This window comes from Acipenser ruthenus, chromosome 11, assembly GCF_902713425.1.
Source record: "Acipenser ruthenus chromosome 11, fAciRut3.2 maternal haplotype, whole genome shotgun sequence".
Lineage (NCBI taxonomy): Eukaryota > Metazoa > Chordata > Actinopteri > Acipenseriformes > Acipenseridae > Acipenser > Acipenser ruthenus.
The window spans coordinates 6,381,672-6,396,350 of record NC_081199.1 but is presented as its reverse complement, the minus strand read 5'-3'; the positions used below and the strand labels follow the sequence as shown (position 1 = coordinate 6,396,350).

At 36.2% G+C, this 14,679-nt stretch overlaps 1 protein-coding gene across 1 annotated transcript in view; it reads right to left on the bottom strand.

The window, feature by feature from the left end:
• LOC117973379 (RIMS-binding protein 2-like) overlaps window positions 1–14,679 on the bottom strand; it is a 134,202-nt gene that overhangs the window by 87,223 nt on the left and 32,300 nt on the right. Inside the window, exon 6 of the mRNA XM_059033137.1 lies at window positions 14,032–14,178. Within this exon, the coding sequence (XP_058889120.1) occupies window positions 14,032–14,178 (147 nt within the window). The remainder of the gene's footprint in view (window positions 1–14,031; window positions 14,179–14,679) is intronic.

Sequence of the window (14,679 nt, the reverse complement as noted above, 5' to 3'; positions counted from 1 at the left end):
GACTGACTGCTCTCCTTATAAACCCTGCACCTGGCTCTAATTTACAATCATAGCCAGGTGCAGGTGATAATTAACAATAAAACAATTAACAGAAAACATTCCGCACATGTTTTTACTGCAGAGAGGTTTTAACCCCCTCCCTGCTGTCTCACAATATATATATATATATATATATATATATATATATATTTTTAACCTCTTATATTTATCTTCCTATGCAATTAAGACATTATTCTTGAGCATATGAGCCAGGACCCCTTGAAAAATGTGATGTATATCCCAAGGGTTCTATCCTGGTTAAAGAAATAAATCTGAATTTGAAAATGTAAGCACCTCCCTGAATTGTGTGTTGAATCAGTATTCACTTCATACGGCCTTGTTCTTACAGTCAGCACGCATTAGATGCTTGGAATTCTTAACTGGCTTGTATCTCCTTCCTGCATTATCAGCTGCTGGAAAAGATTGCACTCTGATAACAGACAATACCCGATTCCAATACTCTCAATAAACTTGTGGTAAAGAATGTCTTAAACAAGTTGCATCCCAATTGGAAAAGGCATGGGTCCCATAGAAAAAGACCCCAGTACCCTGGTAGGTGTAGTGCTGTATATGTGTGTGTAAAAAAGTGTGACATACTATATGGAGCAACAGCTGCCTACTACTACTATATCTCAGTCACATCTGTTCATACCTGCTATTTCCCTGTTAACTAAAATATGAACTTGCGTTACATAATTGTAGTCCGTTCATGTTCCAGCGCAGATTATCTTACCTTTTCCAAGTCACAGACATATGGATTTGTTAGTTGTTACTCTCATCTCTTCAGTTCAGAGGTAACACAATTTACATAACCATTACCGAGCACCAGATGCAAACCAAACAAAAATGAAAAGTACTCTACTGTACAGCTAATGAAAACGCTAAACACAATACTGGGATGTAATTGAATCTCAGGGTTCAGATGAAGTCCACTAATGTCATCCAAACCCTTTGATTGAATTTCTGCCTGTTGCTTGTTGCCCAGCCATCCATTATATGCCATGGCCTAAAATTGGGAGACATTCAGAGCAGAGAACTGTCAGAGAATATTCATTTATTCAGATCTAATCAAAATTGATAATTGAATATTATTATTATTATTATTATTATTATTATTTGTTTATTTAGCAGATGCCTTTATCCAAGGCTACTTACAGAGACTATGATACAGAAAAATTAAATTAAAGGAAAATACTGCTTTTTAGTAAATACAAGGAACAGAAGCCCCCCCCCCTCTTCCACCTTAAGATCCATACACGACCATGCCACTTTCATGTGATTTATGTTTTTCTAATGGTGTTTTTTCTTTTAGTGAATTTACATTTGACAGGAAATGCCTTTAGTCAGTATTGTTAAAACGGGTTTGTAAGGTTTTAACCATGAAAAGCGAACGCTGCACCATTAAGTTCTATTTTTAATATGAGGCAAATTAAGTGACTAGAACATGTGTTTCTGCTTGGTTTTAACTGAACTATCTGTCTCGAATGCAGTTGTTTTAAAACATTTTAAAAGAGGTATAAGGCATGTCGTATTAGGCCTTCAAATGCGATGCTGGTAAAACCTTATTCTTCTCCCAGAAAGTAGATGAGTTATTGTCAAATGTAACAGAATTAGCATTGCTAATATATATAGTGTATATCTAAAAAAAATGCAGGTGCATTGCACATAGCTAGAGTCTGCTTTACTGCATAGCTTTGCTATCAGAAACACTACATTATATTTCCCAAATGGGAAGACAGTTTCAAATAGAAGAGTACATTTGAAACAGCGGGCCCCTAACATACCATAGCTGAAAAATAGGGTCTCTGAACCTTTGACAGAATCTACAACAACAGAACTAGAAACTAAAGGCAGTGAAAATGCAGAGGGAATGACCTTCTAAGCGCCTGAGTTCTCTAATCGCTTGCCCAGGAAATGAGAAGGTCACAGATAGTGGAAAACACACTGCCTGCTTTAAAAAACCTGTTGGCTCCCTATGCTGTATTGCTGCTGCTAGGGGGTAGGTGCAGTGCTGCTGCATGGGATTCTCCCAGGTCTGGCTGGTTGTTATAGTTCATGTACTATAAGGTGCAAATATTTAAAATATTGAGGCTAAACACTGATAGAGACTACTCGTCGACTTTTAGTTTTATCTTGGCCAAAAATAAAACACATTTCCCTTTAACATCCCTTTTTCAATTCTGGCGTTTCTTAATTTTCTTTTTCTCAATCAGTGCTTAGTGCCTGCTAGTGGCAGGATAGAATACTTGCACAATTATTTTAAAGACATCGGGACACATTTTCCAAGCATTTACTCCAGGCTTTAATTAACTCCTATTTTTTTAAACGACCTAATGGCTTTACAAAACTAGTATACAACTTCAAAGTGATGTAATTAGAAGTGTCTTAGGCGCTTTCATCAAGTTGTTTGTTTCTCAGTTTTGTACATCCCTGTTGAATTTGACATCATTAAAAAAACTGGAGTTAATTAAAAGACCAGAGTAAATGGTTTGAAAATATGGCACATTATCTAGTAATACCTGAATCGTCTCTGCATCTTTACTACAGTTCACTTATTATAATTATTTAATAAAAAGAAGATTAACTAAAATTAAAACTGTTTTGCTGTGGCAATGCGTTTAACTGTTCTAGATTTTCAATAACAGCAGTAGCGTTAGAACAAGCTTCGTAATCTGCAGTGTCTCTAAATAAACATATCTAATTACTTATTACGTAATCTAATTATCTCATCTCAAATAGAAATATTCAATCCTTGTGAATGCAAAAAGAACACTTGTTAGATTAAAAGAAACAAAATGTTATCATACGATGACGTCTTGTTCTTTTTGCAGATGCAATTAGTGTCTTGAGGGAAGGTTAAGAGAAGATATGCCCACAGAATTCAAGTACCGAAGGCTTGCAACAATAAAAGAAAATGCTTCTAGTAACTCATCTGCGAAACATGCTTTTATACAGTACTGAACAGGGAATTCTGCCACTTTATTAAGAACAATTAGTAACACCGGTGTAATCATGGAGCCATAAGAATGGTCCCATGATTGTGCAGTATAGAAGACCGACAGTTGTTAGCAGTTAGTTAACTGGTGGTAAGATTGATAGATACAAAGATTTCTTAGTGTTTGAAAGGCACACGACTAGTCAGAGAAAAAAAAAGAAAATAAACATGAAATCAAGGAACAAGGTGTCAATGAAGGAATTTGAGAACTAAGTGACAGAAGAGATGGCAGCTACAGAGAATTGTGACATCTGTAAGAAATCACTCAATACACATTACTCTAAACATGCAAAGTTAATTGGACAGTGCACCAAGTGCTTAACACACAGAAAGAAAGGGTTTCTATGCATATTTCAATGCATAAGCTGTCAAGATGTTTAGAGCTGGATGCTTTTACATTCCCTCTTTTGTCTTTAACTAATTTACTTTAGCACAAGTCCCAGCTGGAGAGGTTTAAAAAACACAGATATCTTTACAAGGCAGCCACTCCTCCCAATTAAGACAAGAAGTATAACAAGGGTTTTTGCAGTTTAGATCAATATTGGTAGAGAGTTAATTCTAGCAACATAGATAAACACCTACTACAACTGTTTAAACAGTCAGTTGTTGCTTTATTACTGCCATGCAGCTTTCGCAGGACTACATTTTTTGGCATATTAGAATCACACACATTTTTCACAGGAGATACTGATCTGTCTTCCAAATCGAACACTAGCATAATTTATCTGAGACTCCCAGAACTTTTGAACGCATGTTATCAGTCATTTTTGATCAATATTTACTGACCCTCTGCCACGGGTTAATAAATCTTGATAACTGACCTTTAACCAAAAAAAAAATAAATCAATATATGTTTATTACATCTTAAAATCGTATTCTGTCTGTACCTTCAAGGCAAGGACAAGTGCTCAGCATCTAATGCAATTTCATAAGTCCAGCAGTCTAATGCTCATTTAATTAGATTGAATGTATACTACTCCAGATGCGCTCAGGACCACACTGCTTAACTCAACCTGTTGCATTCCCTTTTAAATGTCCTTCCCGACGCTGTTATGTCGTCCTGAAACAACAGTTTTATGTGAATGTACATTCTGATGAAAAAGCTCTGTTTAAATGCATGGTTGTCACATTTACAATGAACAGCAAATCCCCCAAAACAACCTTATCAAACATTCTTTTAATAACTCATGAGTCAAAGCTTTGTGAAGAGGGACTAAAATATACCAAACTGTATTCAAGCTTGCATGCATTATTTTCAGTTTCCAAATAAATGCGATATATAGCAATTACCAAATCTGCTTTTCCTTGGAGAAAAATCTAAACGAATGTTTAGCTAGCTGCCTACTAACCATGCAATCATGTAATTGCATCTACTGTACAGGCTTTTAATCTTACTAGATGATCTTCAATTGCAATGCAATGGCAACACAATGGCAGTGCAATGGGGACAATGGGAGTGCATGGGTAGACTTATACCACGGTGGTAACATTGTCATATATTGACATATAAACAGTATCATAGCAGCATGAACCAACATATACTGGTAATAAATTGAACTGCCATTATAACATATAGGTACCCCTGTTTTTGTTTTAGAGCTTCTGCCAACCAATTAGAGCTATTAGACATTCTGCTAACAAGTCTATATAAATAACATGGACATTACACTCCTGTTAAAATGTGTTACATTATTAAAATCTATATCCATTTCAAAAGAGAATACGAGAGCCATGAGCAGATTACATTTTAATAACCACAATATTACAGAGGGAGAAACATGTCAGGAAGCAAGTGAATCAGCTACTGTAGTCTCTGCTCTGTACAAAAGTCTTATTTTGAAAGATTTTATTTGAACTAGCTGTAACAGGGCGAGCAGCCCTGTACATTGTTGTGTTTATTTTTGGAACGGAGTCCCCTCCGCCCATGTGCAGTGTATTTTGTATTTGTTTTGTTTTATGATTTGTTTTATTATATTTAAATGTATGACGGCGAGCGCCGCAGGATATATTATTTATGTATAGATGACGGCGTAGCCGTTTTATTTAGTAACATGGATGGGAAGCCCCATCCACATGGTATTTAAAAACTCGTGCAGAAGGTGGCCATCTCCCGAATTAATTAGGTGATTTAATTTGTTGCTAATCGGGAGATGGTCACCTGTTATAAAAAGCCTGCAGCTCTCCAACTCAAGGTGGGTGTTTGGAGCGAGAGGAGAGAACGAGAGGAGAGAAACAAAACGAAACGAAAGTAAAAGGATCAGTGGCAGCTATTTGCCCAGCCTGACCTTTGTTTATATATTTTGTGTTCGTGATTTGTTTTTGTTTAAATATTTAATTTATTTTTTAATTAAAATGGCGCAAGCCTTTTTGAACTGCAGTACCTGGTCAGTTGTCCTTCCTGCTTCTGCCGTGACGTCACCACTCGTCCACCCTGTCACACTAGCTATAATAATTCAGACCTCATGTTGTTTGGCTACAGTAGTAACACTTTTGCCATATCAAAACTGAAACTACTTTTGCGTCAAAATCACAATAAACATTAAAAGAAGTTGTGTGAAGCTACTGTAAATTGAGGCATAGAAGCCATTGCATTCTGTTTGAAAGCTTACAAGCCAGAGATTATTTTTCAGTCATCCTGAGCTATATTCTGATCATTTGTGGAAAGGAATGTCCACACCAAGTTTCATCACAATGTAATTAACTCTTACTATACATAGCTAAAAAAAAAAGTACCAGTATTATATATGATTGACTATTAAAAGATGTCTTATTGCAAGCTTTTGGATAGTTATCTTCTAGATTTCAGATAAGCTTTGCCAGAGCCTTAGAAATGCTGTCTACACAGTCTACTTCCACTTGACCATAATTACATGATCATTTTTTCCCTGAGAAACATTGCCAAAAGTAAACCCCTCTGCCCTAAAGCTCCCCCCTGCCACAGAAGCTCCACCTTGTTTAAGAACATAAGAAAGGTTACACATGAGAGAAGGCCATTCGGCCCATCTTGCTGGTTTGGTTGTTAGTAGCTTATTGATCCCAGAATCTCATCAAGCAGCTTCTTGAAGGATCCCAGGGTGTCAGCTTCAACATTATTGGGGAGCTGGTTCCAGACTCCCACAATTCTCTGTGTAAAAAAGTGCCTCCTATTTTCTGTTCTGAATGCCACTTTATCTAATCTCCATTTGTCAATACCTTTTAGAATTTTGAATGCTTGAATCAGATCGCTGCGTTGTCTTCTTTGTTCAAGACTGAATAAATTCAATTCTTTTAGCATGTCTGCATACGACATGCTTTTTTTACAGTAGCGAAACATTACATCGAGTGCCACTGCTTTTGTATGAATGATCATTTGCTTGCGCTCATTTTTCACTGGAGTACTGTTGTGCAGTGCAAAGAAAGCTGTACCATTACCTGCATAGACATTGATCATTCCTGATACTTTAATACCTGTGTTAAGTATGCAGCAGTACCATAGGTTATTCATTATGTTTTGACTGACTGATTTACCACAAGATCAGCATATATATAATGGCTTCCTGTGGCAGCTACAGAAGATAAATGAACAGGGAGTTTCTATAATATACTAATTTGCATCAATTCAGTAACTGGTAAGCCTAACGTTAAAAAAAAAAAAAATAATATCAGTGAATGTATCCCCCCTGGAAAACGCTGAATCATGAGAGAATCAGGAGTCTGTACAGGACTGTCCCTGCAGTGCCGATGGGGTAGTGCATGAGTACGCAATATATCAGGTCTTTAACTGCTCACCCGAACAGGCCTGGCTCTTCTGTGATTATGATCTGATCTTGAAAGGGTTACCTTGCCCCATGTCTATGTCTGTAACAATCCAGTGGTATAACAGTATTGGTGCATGATGTCAATGCAATGCATTATCGTTATTTCAAGATCCGGTAATTCATAATTCAATTCAGTTACGGGTTAGCAGTAAATTGTACATGCACTGCACTTTTCACCTTGTAAAATGACTATTGCAACATGCCTCCAGATGCATGTCACATTCCATGCACACTCATCTTAAAACTTTCATGAAGATTAATTCATCTTCAACAGGCACTTATTGTACAGTGTGACCACATTATCTATATTTGTATTACATCATAAAAGAGCTGCTAAAAAATAAAAATAATACAAACTATTTTAAGATATATCTTTGCAACCCCACTGTGCTGGTTTGTTATGGCTGAATGCGCTACACCCTGGGATGTCATCATCAGTGTGCAGCGTGATGATTGGATTAAAGCCCTTCCTGCAACAGAGAACCTCGCGCACACCAGAACAGACCACACGAGCACTTTGACAAGGGTAACATTTTAATTCAGTTATCCTTATAGCAGCTACAAAATAATGAAAAAACTGTGTTAACTTAACAGTAATTGTACTAATTATGATGATATGCTAAAAACACAAATCTTTATCAGCGTTTGTTTTTGCATTAAAAATGTACTGAAGTTTGTAAGACAACTGAACTGTTCTCGTGGATCTTTTTTTTTTGTAATTAAAAACAACATTGAAGACACTCAAAAAGAATAGTCGAAACGAGTACAGATAAAACAATTAGTATTCATACATATACAATTAGGAATTTGCAAGGTGCACAATGTGCTGCTGCTGCAAAAAAAAAAAGCTCCCACAACGTCATTAGTTTCACAGCCTGAGCCATAGAAAAATCGGCAGGTGAAACTCATCCATGCTTACCAGTGACAAACAAACTACAGGTAACCCTGCAACGCACTGTAGCAACACATTTGTATTGACTTTGTTGGCAATAACTGATCCGGCAGTTTGATGGAGGTTTGTAAATTAAAGTTTTTTGTGAACTGTTGTTCTTCTTCTTATCTTCCTTTATTATTAGCACATGCTGAGCTGCATTTATATTATCTCATATTGCATGCATTTACATAATTAGAAAACAGCCTTGGAGGCTAAATTGCAATATACAAGCTGATGAAGATCAGTCAAAATATTCTGAAACTAACCTAAAAATGACACCTGATGCACCACCAAAAAGAAGAAATAAATCAAACAGCTAACCAACCAAACCAAAAAATAAAATAAATCAAAACTAAATGATCATTCAGTAGAAGAAAAAAACTTTCCTGTAGAATGCAATTACAGTTTTTCCACTCTACAGAGTCCAGATTGCCTCAGTGAAATGTCAAAGGCTGTTTTTTGAACAGAAATGTATTTAAGGTCTTTGCAGGTGTCAGGTTAATGACTTAATCAGATTTTCTCTGAGACTGTCTGCATCCTTTGTACAGCAGGCACTGCCTGCAGAGTGGCGTTGTCCAGACTCCTAATGCAGTTACCCGTCAGGAGGCAGCCAGACCTGCAGAAGGGATCTTGGACTTTGCCTCTTTAGGGCAGAAGCACCGCTAGGATTCTGGAACTGTCCATTCAACACACTGCACCTTAATTTTTTACTTTTTTTGAACCAGTATACGCACCACGACTGATTTTCAGTCAGGTGTGGAATAGAGCAAATACAACACAAGGGGTTGAATTTTGATCAGAACGCAAGGCAAGAACGGCAAAGCAAAGGGATTAAGCACCAAGTGGCCACGAATGTCTGCAAATCAGACTTGCCCTGCAGTGATTTAGGTGCTCCGAAAAAAACACACGCTCAGTTCTCAGCCTTTAGATATACTTTATTTTAAATGAATTTAAAAAGTACAGCACGACATGCAATATAAAACACAGAATCCAGCAGGACAATAATCATTTAATTGCTATTTAACATATTGAGAGAGAACATCCCTAACATTCCAACAATTAGTGGGCTTAGCTTTCATTTCATAACTCTAAACAGCGTTTCAGACTTTCAAGTTCACAGTTTTCAAGTGTGTAAATGTTTAAAACTACATTGGAATTTACTCAATCTTGCTTACTTTGATATTGATGACATTATTAAAACACAGCCCCCTGTCCCCTAATCTGGATCAGCTTTGTGAGTAATTCAAATATTTGTTTAATAAACCTCTCAGCGGTACGTATTATTACCATTAGCTTAATTTTATACAGTCAATTCAGCCTATAATTTCATTTGTTTTTATTAACATTATTTAATTAGAAATAAATATGCCAGTACCCAGCTTGGCACTATAAACAGTAGTAATTCATTACTTTTCAGTAAAATACACCACTACTGTAACTTTATAGATCAATTACTGGTATTTAGAACAAAAAAATCAATAAACAGTCTATCAAAGTGTCACCATATTGCTGGTTTCTGATACACTGTATGATAACGAGTTATACACTTTACACATCTATATATCTTTTGTAGTACACACATATTACATTTACCCATTAATAATATCTAAAATGTATACAATTTGTACTAAGGAAATTCCAGGACCACCTTGTAAGTTGCATACCTGTACTTCATTTATGGCTGTTTTACCTGTAAAATACCTCAATTAAATACAATATAATACTCGCTGTAATGCCCATCTACAGTGCCCCCCCCCCCCCCCACTTCATAATGAGGAAGCACTGGGTGTCTATGTATTCAACATGGTGATTAAGGATAAGGATAAGGATAGCAGTGCCATGACTGTAATGCAATCCAAGGGTTAGGGTTTTAAGACTGTGTATCTTCACAATGAACACTAAAATGCAATGGTCTACAAAGGTTTACACAGAGAAATGACTGTCTGGTTCAGGATAAACAACTGCTTATACTTTGCTATTTTAAAGCCAGTTTACAAAAGCCAACACTGTTGAACAAATTGCAAAGCGAGGATAACTGAATTATGCAAGCTGTAAAAGCTAACAGTGTAGAGGCTGTCCTGGTACAATTTAATTACCAGGGATGTCAAACATCCTTTGATAGATGCTTGCATGACAGTGTGATTGCACAGCTGTTCCAATAACTGCACCTATGAAAACAACCAGGTCCAAAGAACAACCAATGTGTTTGTTTGTATTTAAATTTGCCTTTTAATCCGTAGCTTAGTAAAAGCAGAGTGGATGGAGCCACAATTCAATGTAACAGCAGGTACTGTATAATAATAGGTGAAGAGGGCAGGTAGATCAAGTTTCAGCTAATGCCATAAAACTGTTATTTATTTGCATAAATACAATTAAATGTCAGACACATAAATGTCAGACACAAGCATATATATATATATATATATATATATATATATAAATTGGTATTTGAAATGAAGTCTTTCATGTAAATGCATTATGCTAAAACAAACTGAAGACGTTCAAATAATGATGATAAAACAATTGCGACATTGAGGTCTAACACTGTCCAGATTCATTGAATAGACCCCACATACTTCCCTTCATCAGTGAGAGCTTGGAGAGTCCCTAGGGGTATTAAAGGGGTATTAGGGCAGCAGTGTGGAGTAGTGGTTAGGGCTCTGGGCTCTTGACCGGAGGGTTGTGGGTTCAATCCCCAGTGGGGGATACTGCTGTTGTACCCTTGAGCAAGGTACTTTACCTAGATTGCTCCAGTAAAAACCCAACTGTATAAATGGGTAATTGTATGTAAAAAATAATGTGATATCTGTATAATGTGAAATAATGTATAATGTGATATCTTGTAACAATTGTAAGTCGCCCTGGATAAGGGCGTCTGCTAAGAAATAAATAATAATAATAATAATAATAATAATTAAAGAGGGTTTCTATGATAATCCAGACATTTAAAGAATCATCCCTATCAATCTAATGTGACACACATTCATTATGGAATAATATTTTAATCATTTCAGTTTCTCTTTAAAGTTTTTTGTGATAAATAATGTTTGTAAAAATCTAAATCTAAAGAAAAGCAATACGTTAAATGGAAATCATCTTAACAAATATGTTTTTAAGTACAGCCATACTGCATCCAGCACTGCAAACTGCTATATATTTTTTAGAAAACTTGGCAGAGAAGTTAATTATCCAAATGATCATTCAACTGAAGCTAAAAAATAGATTTGACTAACTTGTTAATCGGTTAATGTGACATAGGGCCTAGAAACAACCCCTTTAAAAATAAAGGGTAGTATTATTTTTTTTCTTCTAAACAAGTGTTTATTTATAAAGGTTTGATTTGCACATCAGATGCGAGTAGTACATGTATTAGAATCACACAGACAGTACTGGATAAAACAGGGACAGTCGGATCCCTTGCCACTAAAAATCCTTTGAGATTTAAGCATGAACAGACTGCTGACTTTGAAGGTCGCTGCTCACAAGGACAGCTGGTCCTCTGTTGACACTGTCATTGGTTTTGTGTCTTACCCAGTGTTTCAGCAGCCTGATTAAGATTTATTTTGAAATCACGATGGAAGGGGATTCATGCACCATTTTAAAAAAAAATTAAAAATAAAAAAACACATTAGAATCAAAGGTTCAAATTATCACTAGGAATTCAGCACATCTCCAGTGTGACCAGCATATCAATATTTGCAAGATAAAAGCAATCTTGTTTATCAATGCTATCAAGAAATAACCCACGTAACCTTATATAATTATACTGCATAAATAAACATTAAATTAATAACATAAAGGTTAACAAGTAGATAGCAAAATGCACTCAAATAGCGATGACCTGTGATTAATCCCTTACCTTCACTGCCCATGGCATCAATCACTCACTAAATATGATAATGCATGAGGAGGAAAACAGGCTTGTTATTTGCATCATGTTGTCCAAGCATTTGCGATGTATATTAAAATATGCATTAATTATAAGCCCGCAGCTCAAAGTCACAATAATGTTCTGACAATTTCCCACTGCTGTTTCATTCTTCTTTACAACTGCTGTTGTTATGACAACAGTTCCAGCATGTATGTTGTTGTTACTTCAGGTAAAGAAGTCATTGCAATTCTGTCTGCGCTTTTATCACGTGCACACAATCTCTGCGTGTGAAAAACACCCCTCTATTGCCTGCACATGCTGGAAAAATGAGACTTATTGACATGGGACTAATTATGCTTAGCATGTTGCCGTTACCTAGCAACTAACAGGTAAAACAGTACAGCTTAGTATAATGCAGCCCCATGCCCCCTCTATTACATTATGATCAATGGGACAAAGGAAGGTAATATATGGCTATATTTAGATTAACTTGACGCAATACAACTAATTATTTTCCATTCCCTTCTTGTTTTTCTAACCGAAAGAAAGATATTTGCAGGCATGCATCATTTAACATTAATACAGACATTTAATGTATGACTCATACTATGTTGGAAAATAAAGCACCTTTTTATAAAGCTTTTGATAGGCTTTGCCATTAAGGTGAGGAACTATGCAGCTCATTTTCCTGTTCTGTGTTAAATAAATCATCAACTCGTATAAAAAAGAAAACTCCACTGGCCGGCCTATAATGAAATGGTCATCACTATAATTAAAGTGCACCTATAATCCCTTGAACAGCATCTGATTCTGTGGGCCATGCAATATTGCTTGACTGCTTGGACTCCACGGTTGCCTTGGTATCCATGCATGGATCCAATCCTCAGGATACACAAAACGGTGACAAAAGTGTTTCTGAATTCATAAAGTGATGCATGACCAGCACTTTATGTATTTATTTTTACATAAATACAAACAGAAGCATAGCCTCACTTCTCTAGTGCTAACCTTACTTTACTATGATGGCAAGCACACCCCATGCTTTTGCATTATGTAGAGAATTTCGGTCTTCTCCCCACTGTATGGTTAGTAGATTATACAAGCTATACAGGTGTGCACCGTACATGAGGGGATTACAGTTCTTCAGAGACAGACAAGTAGCTGCTGAGCAGCAAAGTAAATCACACTCAAACACCTTGATCTAGCACAACATGCAAACTCAACAAGCATCTTTATCTACCTATAATAAAATATTCATTGCAGCTTTCATTCTTCTAATCAGGGTAAACACAAACAATAGCAACACCCGGGAAGGCAGACCACACACTGCATCCACATATCAATGACGACACTGTAATTTGTTCACTGAAATGTATTAATTAACCTCATTACTACCCTTTAGAGATCATGGTATATTACAATGGTAAATATCACAATGTGCAGGTAACAGCTGCAATACCATCTTTATCATGACAGGGTGGGTGTTCCTGAACGACTACTATGTATGATGCATGATGTGATCAAAAAACTATCATTAGTATTTGGGATATGTTGAAAATGTTGAGCTGCTACTGATAAATAAATATATATATATATATATATATATATATATATATATATATATATATATATATATATATATATATGATCAAACTATTTCATAAATAATCTTGAGCTCTTATGTTTTGTAGATTATTTTTATTGAATAAAAGTGGTCTTGGAATTGGAAGCATTTTTTTTCAGGAGAACGCTGCATGACTTCCATCATGGAGACAATATACAACAGCTTAAATTTGAACTGCATTCTCGTGCTTTCTACATATAAAATGCTGATTTAATTCCTTCCATACTGTATAACTACTGTATGACTACTCAGAATCTCTGAGTCGATTTCACCTAATTATTCCAACAAGAAAAGCTGTTCCAAAGGTCAGCTGCAAACCTTGACCTATGAACTAAAACCTCACCTTTGATCATCATTAAATGTCTTGTGTATTGTACTGTATGTTTATTGGCTCGTTTCCAGGCTGTACAATTAGAAAGACCTCTGTGTTGCTTGGCAGATTACATATTTCACACCATTCCCTCTAATAAGTACATATTTTTACAGAACGATAGCACAAGAAACACAGGTCTAATTATTTTGTTACATGAATAAGCGAGTTGGCCCTCATAGAGTATAATAATAACCCATGTTACTCAAGTTGCTAAAAATGCACATTTTTAACAGTTTTAAAATAAACTGCTTTGAAGAGTTGTGCACAATAATAGAATAGGGTCATTTTTTCCAGCTGGCATCGCAACAACATCCTAGCAGGGACCCCTTCAAATGTACAATTTCAACGATCTGCACCTTTAACCACAGTGATTTAAGGTAACCTCAGACATGGCTTACCAGCAGTCTACAGTGCTGCTTGTCCTGCTTTAGAGTTGCTACCTCTACCCTGAAGGCGCTGTTCTTGTCTTCTAGCAATTGGATCTGCTCGACATTTCTTGTTGTCACTGCTGGAAGATTCGGGGATAGAGGCTCATTTCTCAGCTGCTGAAAAAAAAAAGAGAGAGATTTTGCAGGTAATTATCTTCAGAGAGTAAATTCAGCACATGCATTTATGAAAGATACCTGCCATTAGAAATTGCTCACTGCAATAATTTGCAATCAGCAAGTAACAAGATTATTGAAGGTGCTGCTTTAGCTTTCAGATTCAAACAGTACAGTACACACACACTATTAAAATACCAGTGTGACATAATACAATCAGACAGCTAGATGTAGTTTTCCCTAAACTGTTTTAACACACCGTTTCAGCAGTTTGTTTTCCTAATTTCAGTCCCGCTGCTTTTCAGGCGATTATCATGCCCACTCACAGACCCTCTCCATCACTGTTAGCTAACGTAACATCTTGTACAGTTCTGTATCAGTTGTAGATATTAGAAAAACAAACCTGCTTATATGCTTGTTATTTTCCTGTTCTGAGCTACTGACTGACATGGGTGTATGATTATATGCTTTATTACTTTAAGTGTGGGTGAAAATGGCTGAGGA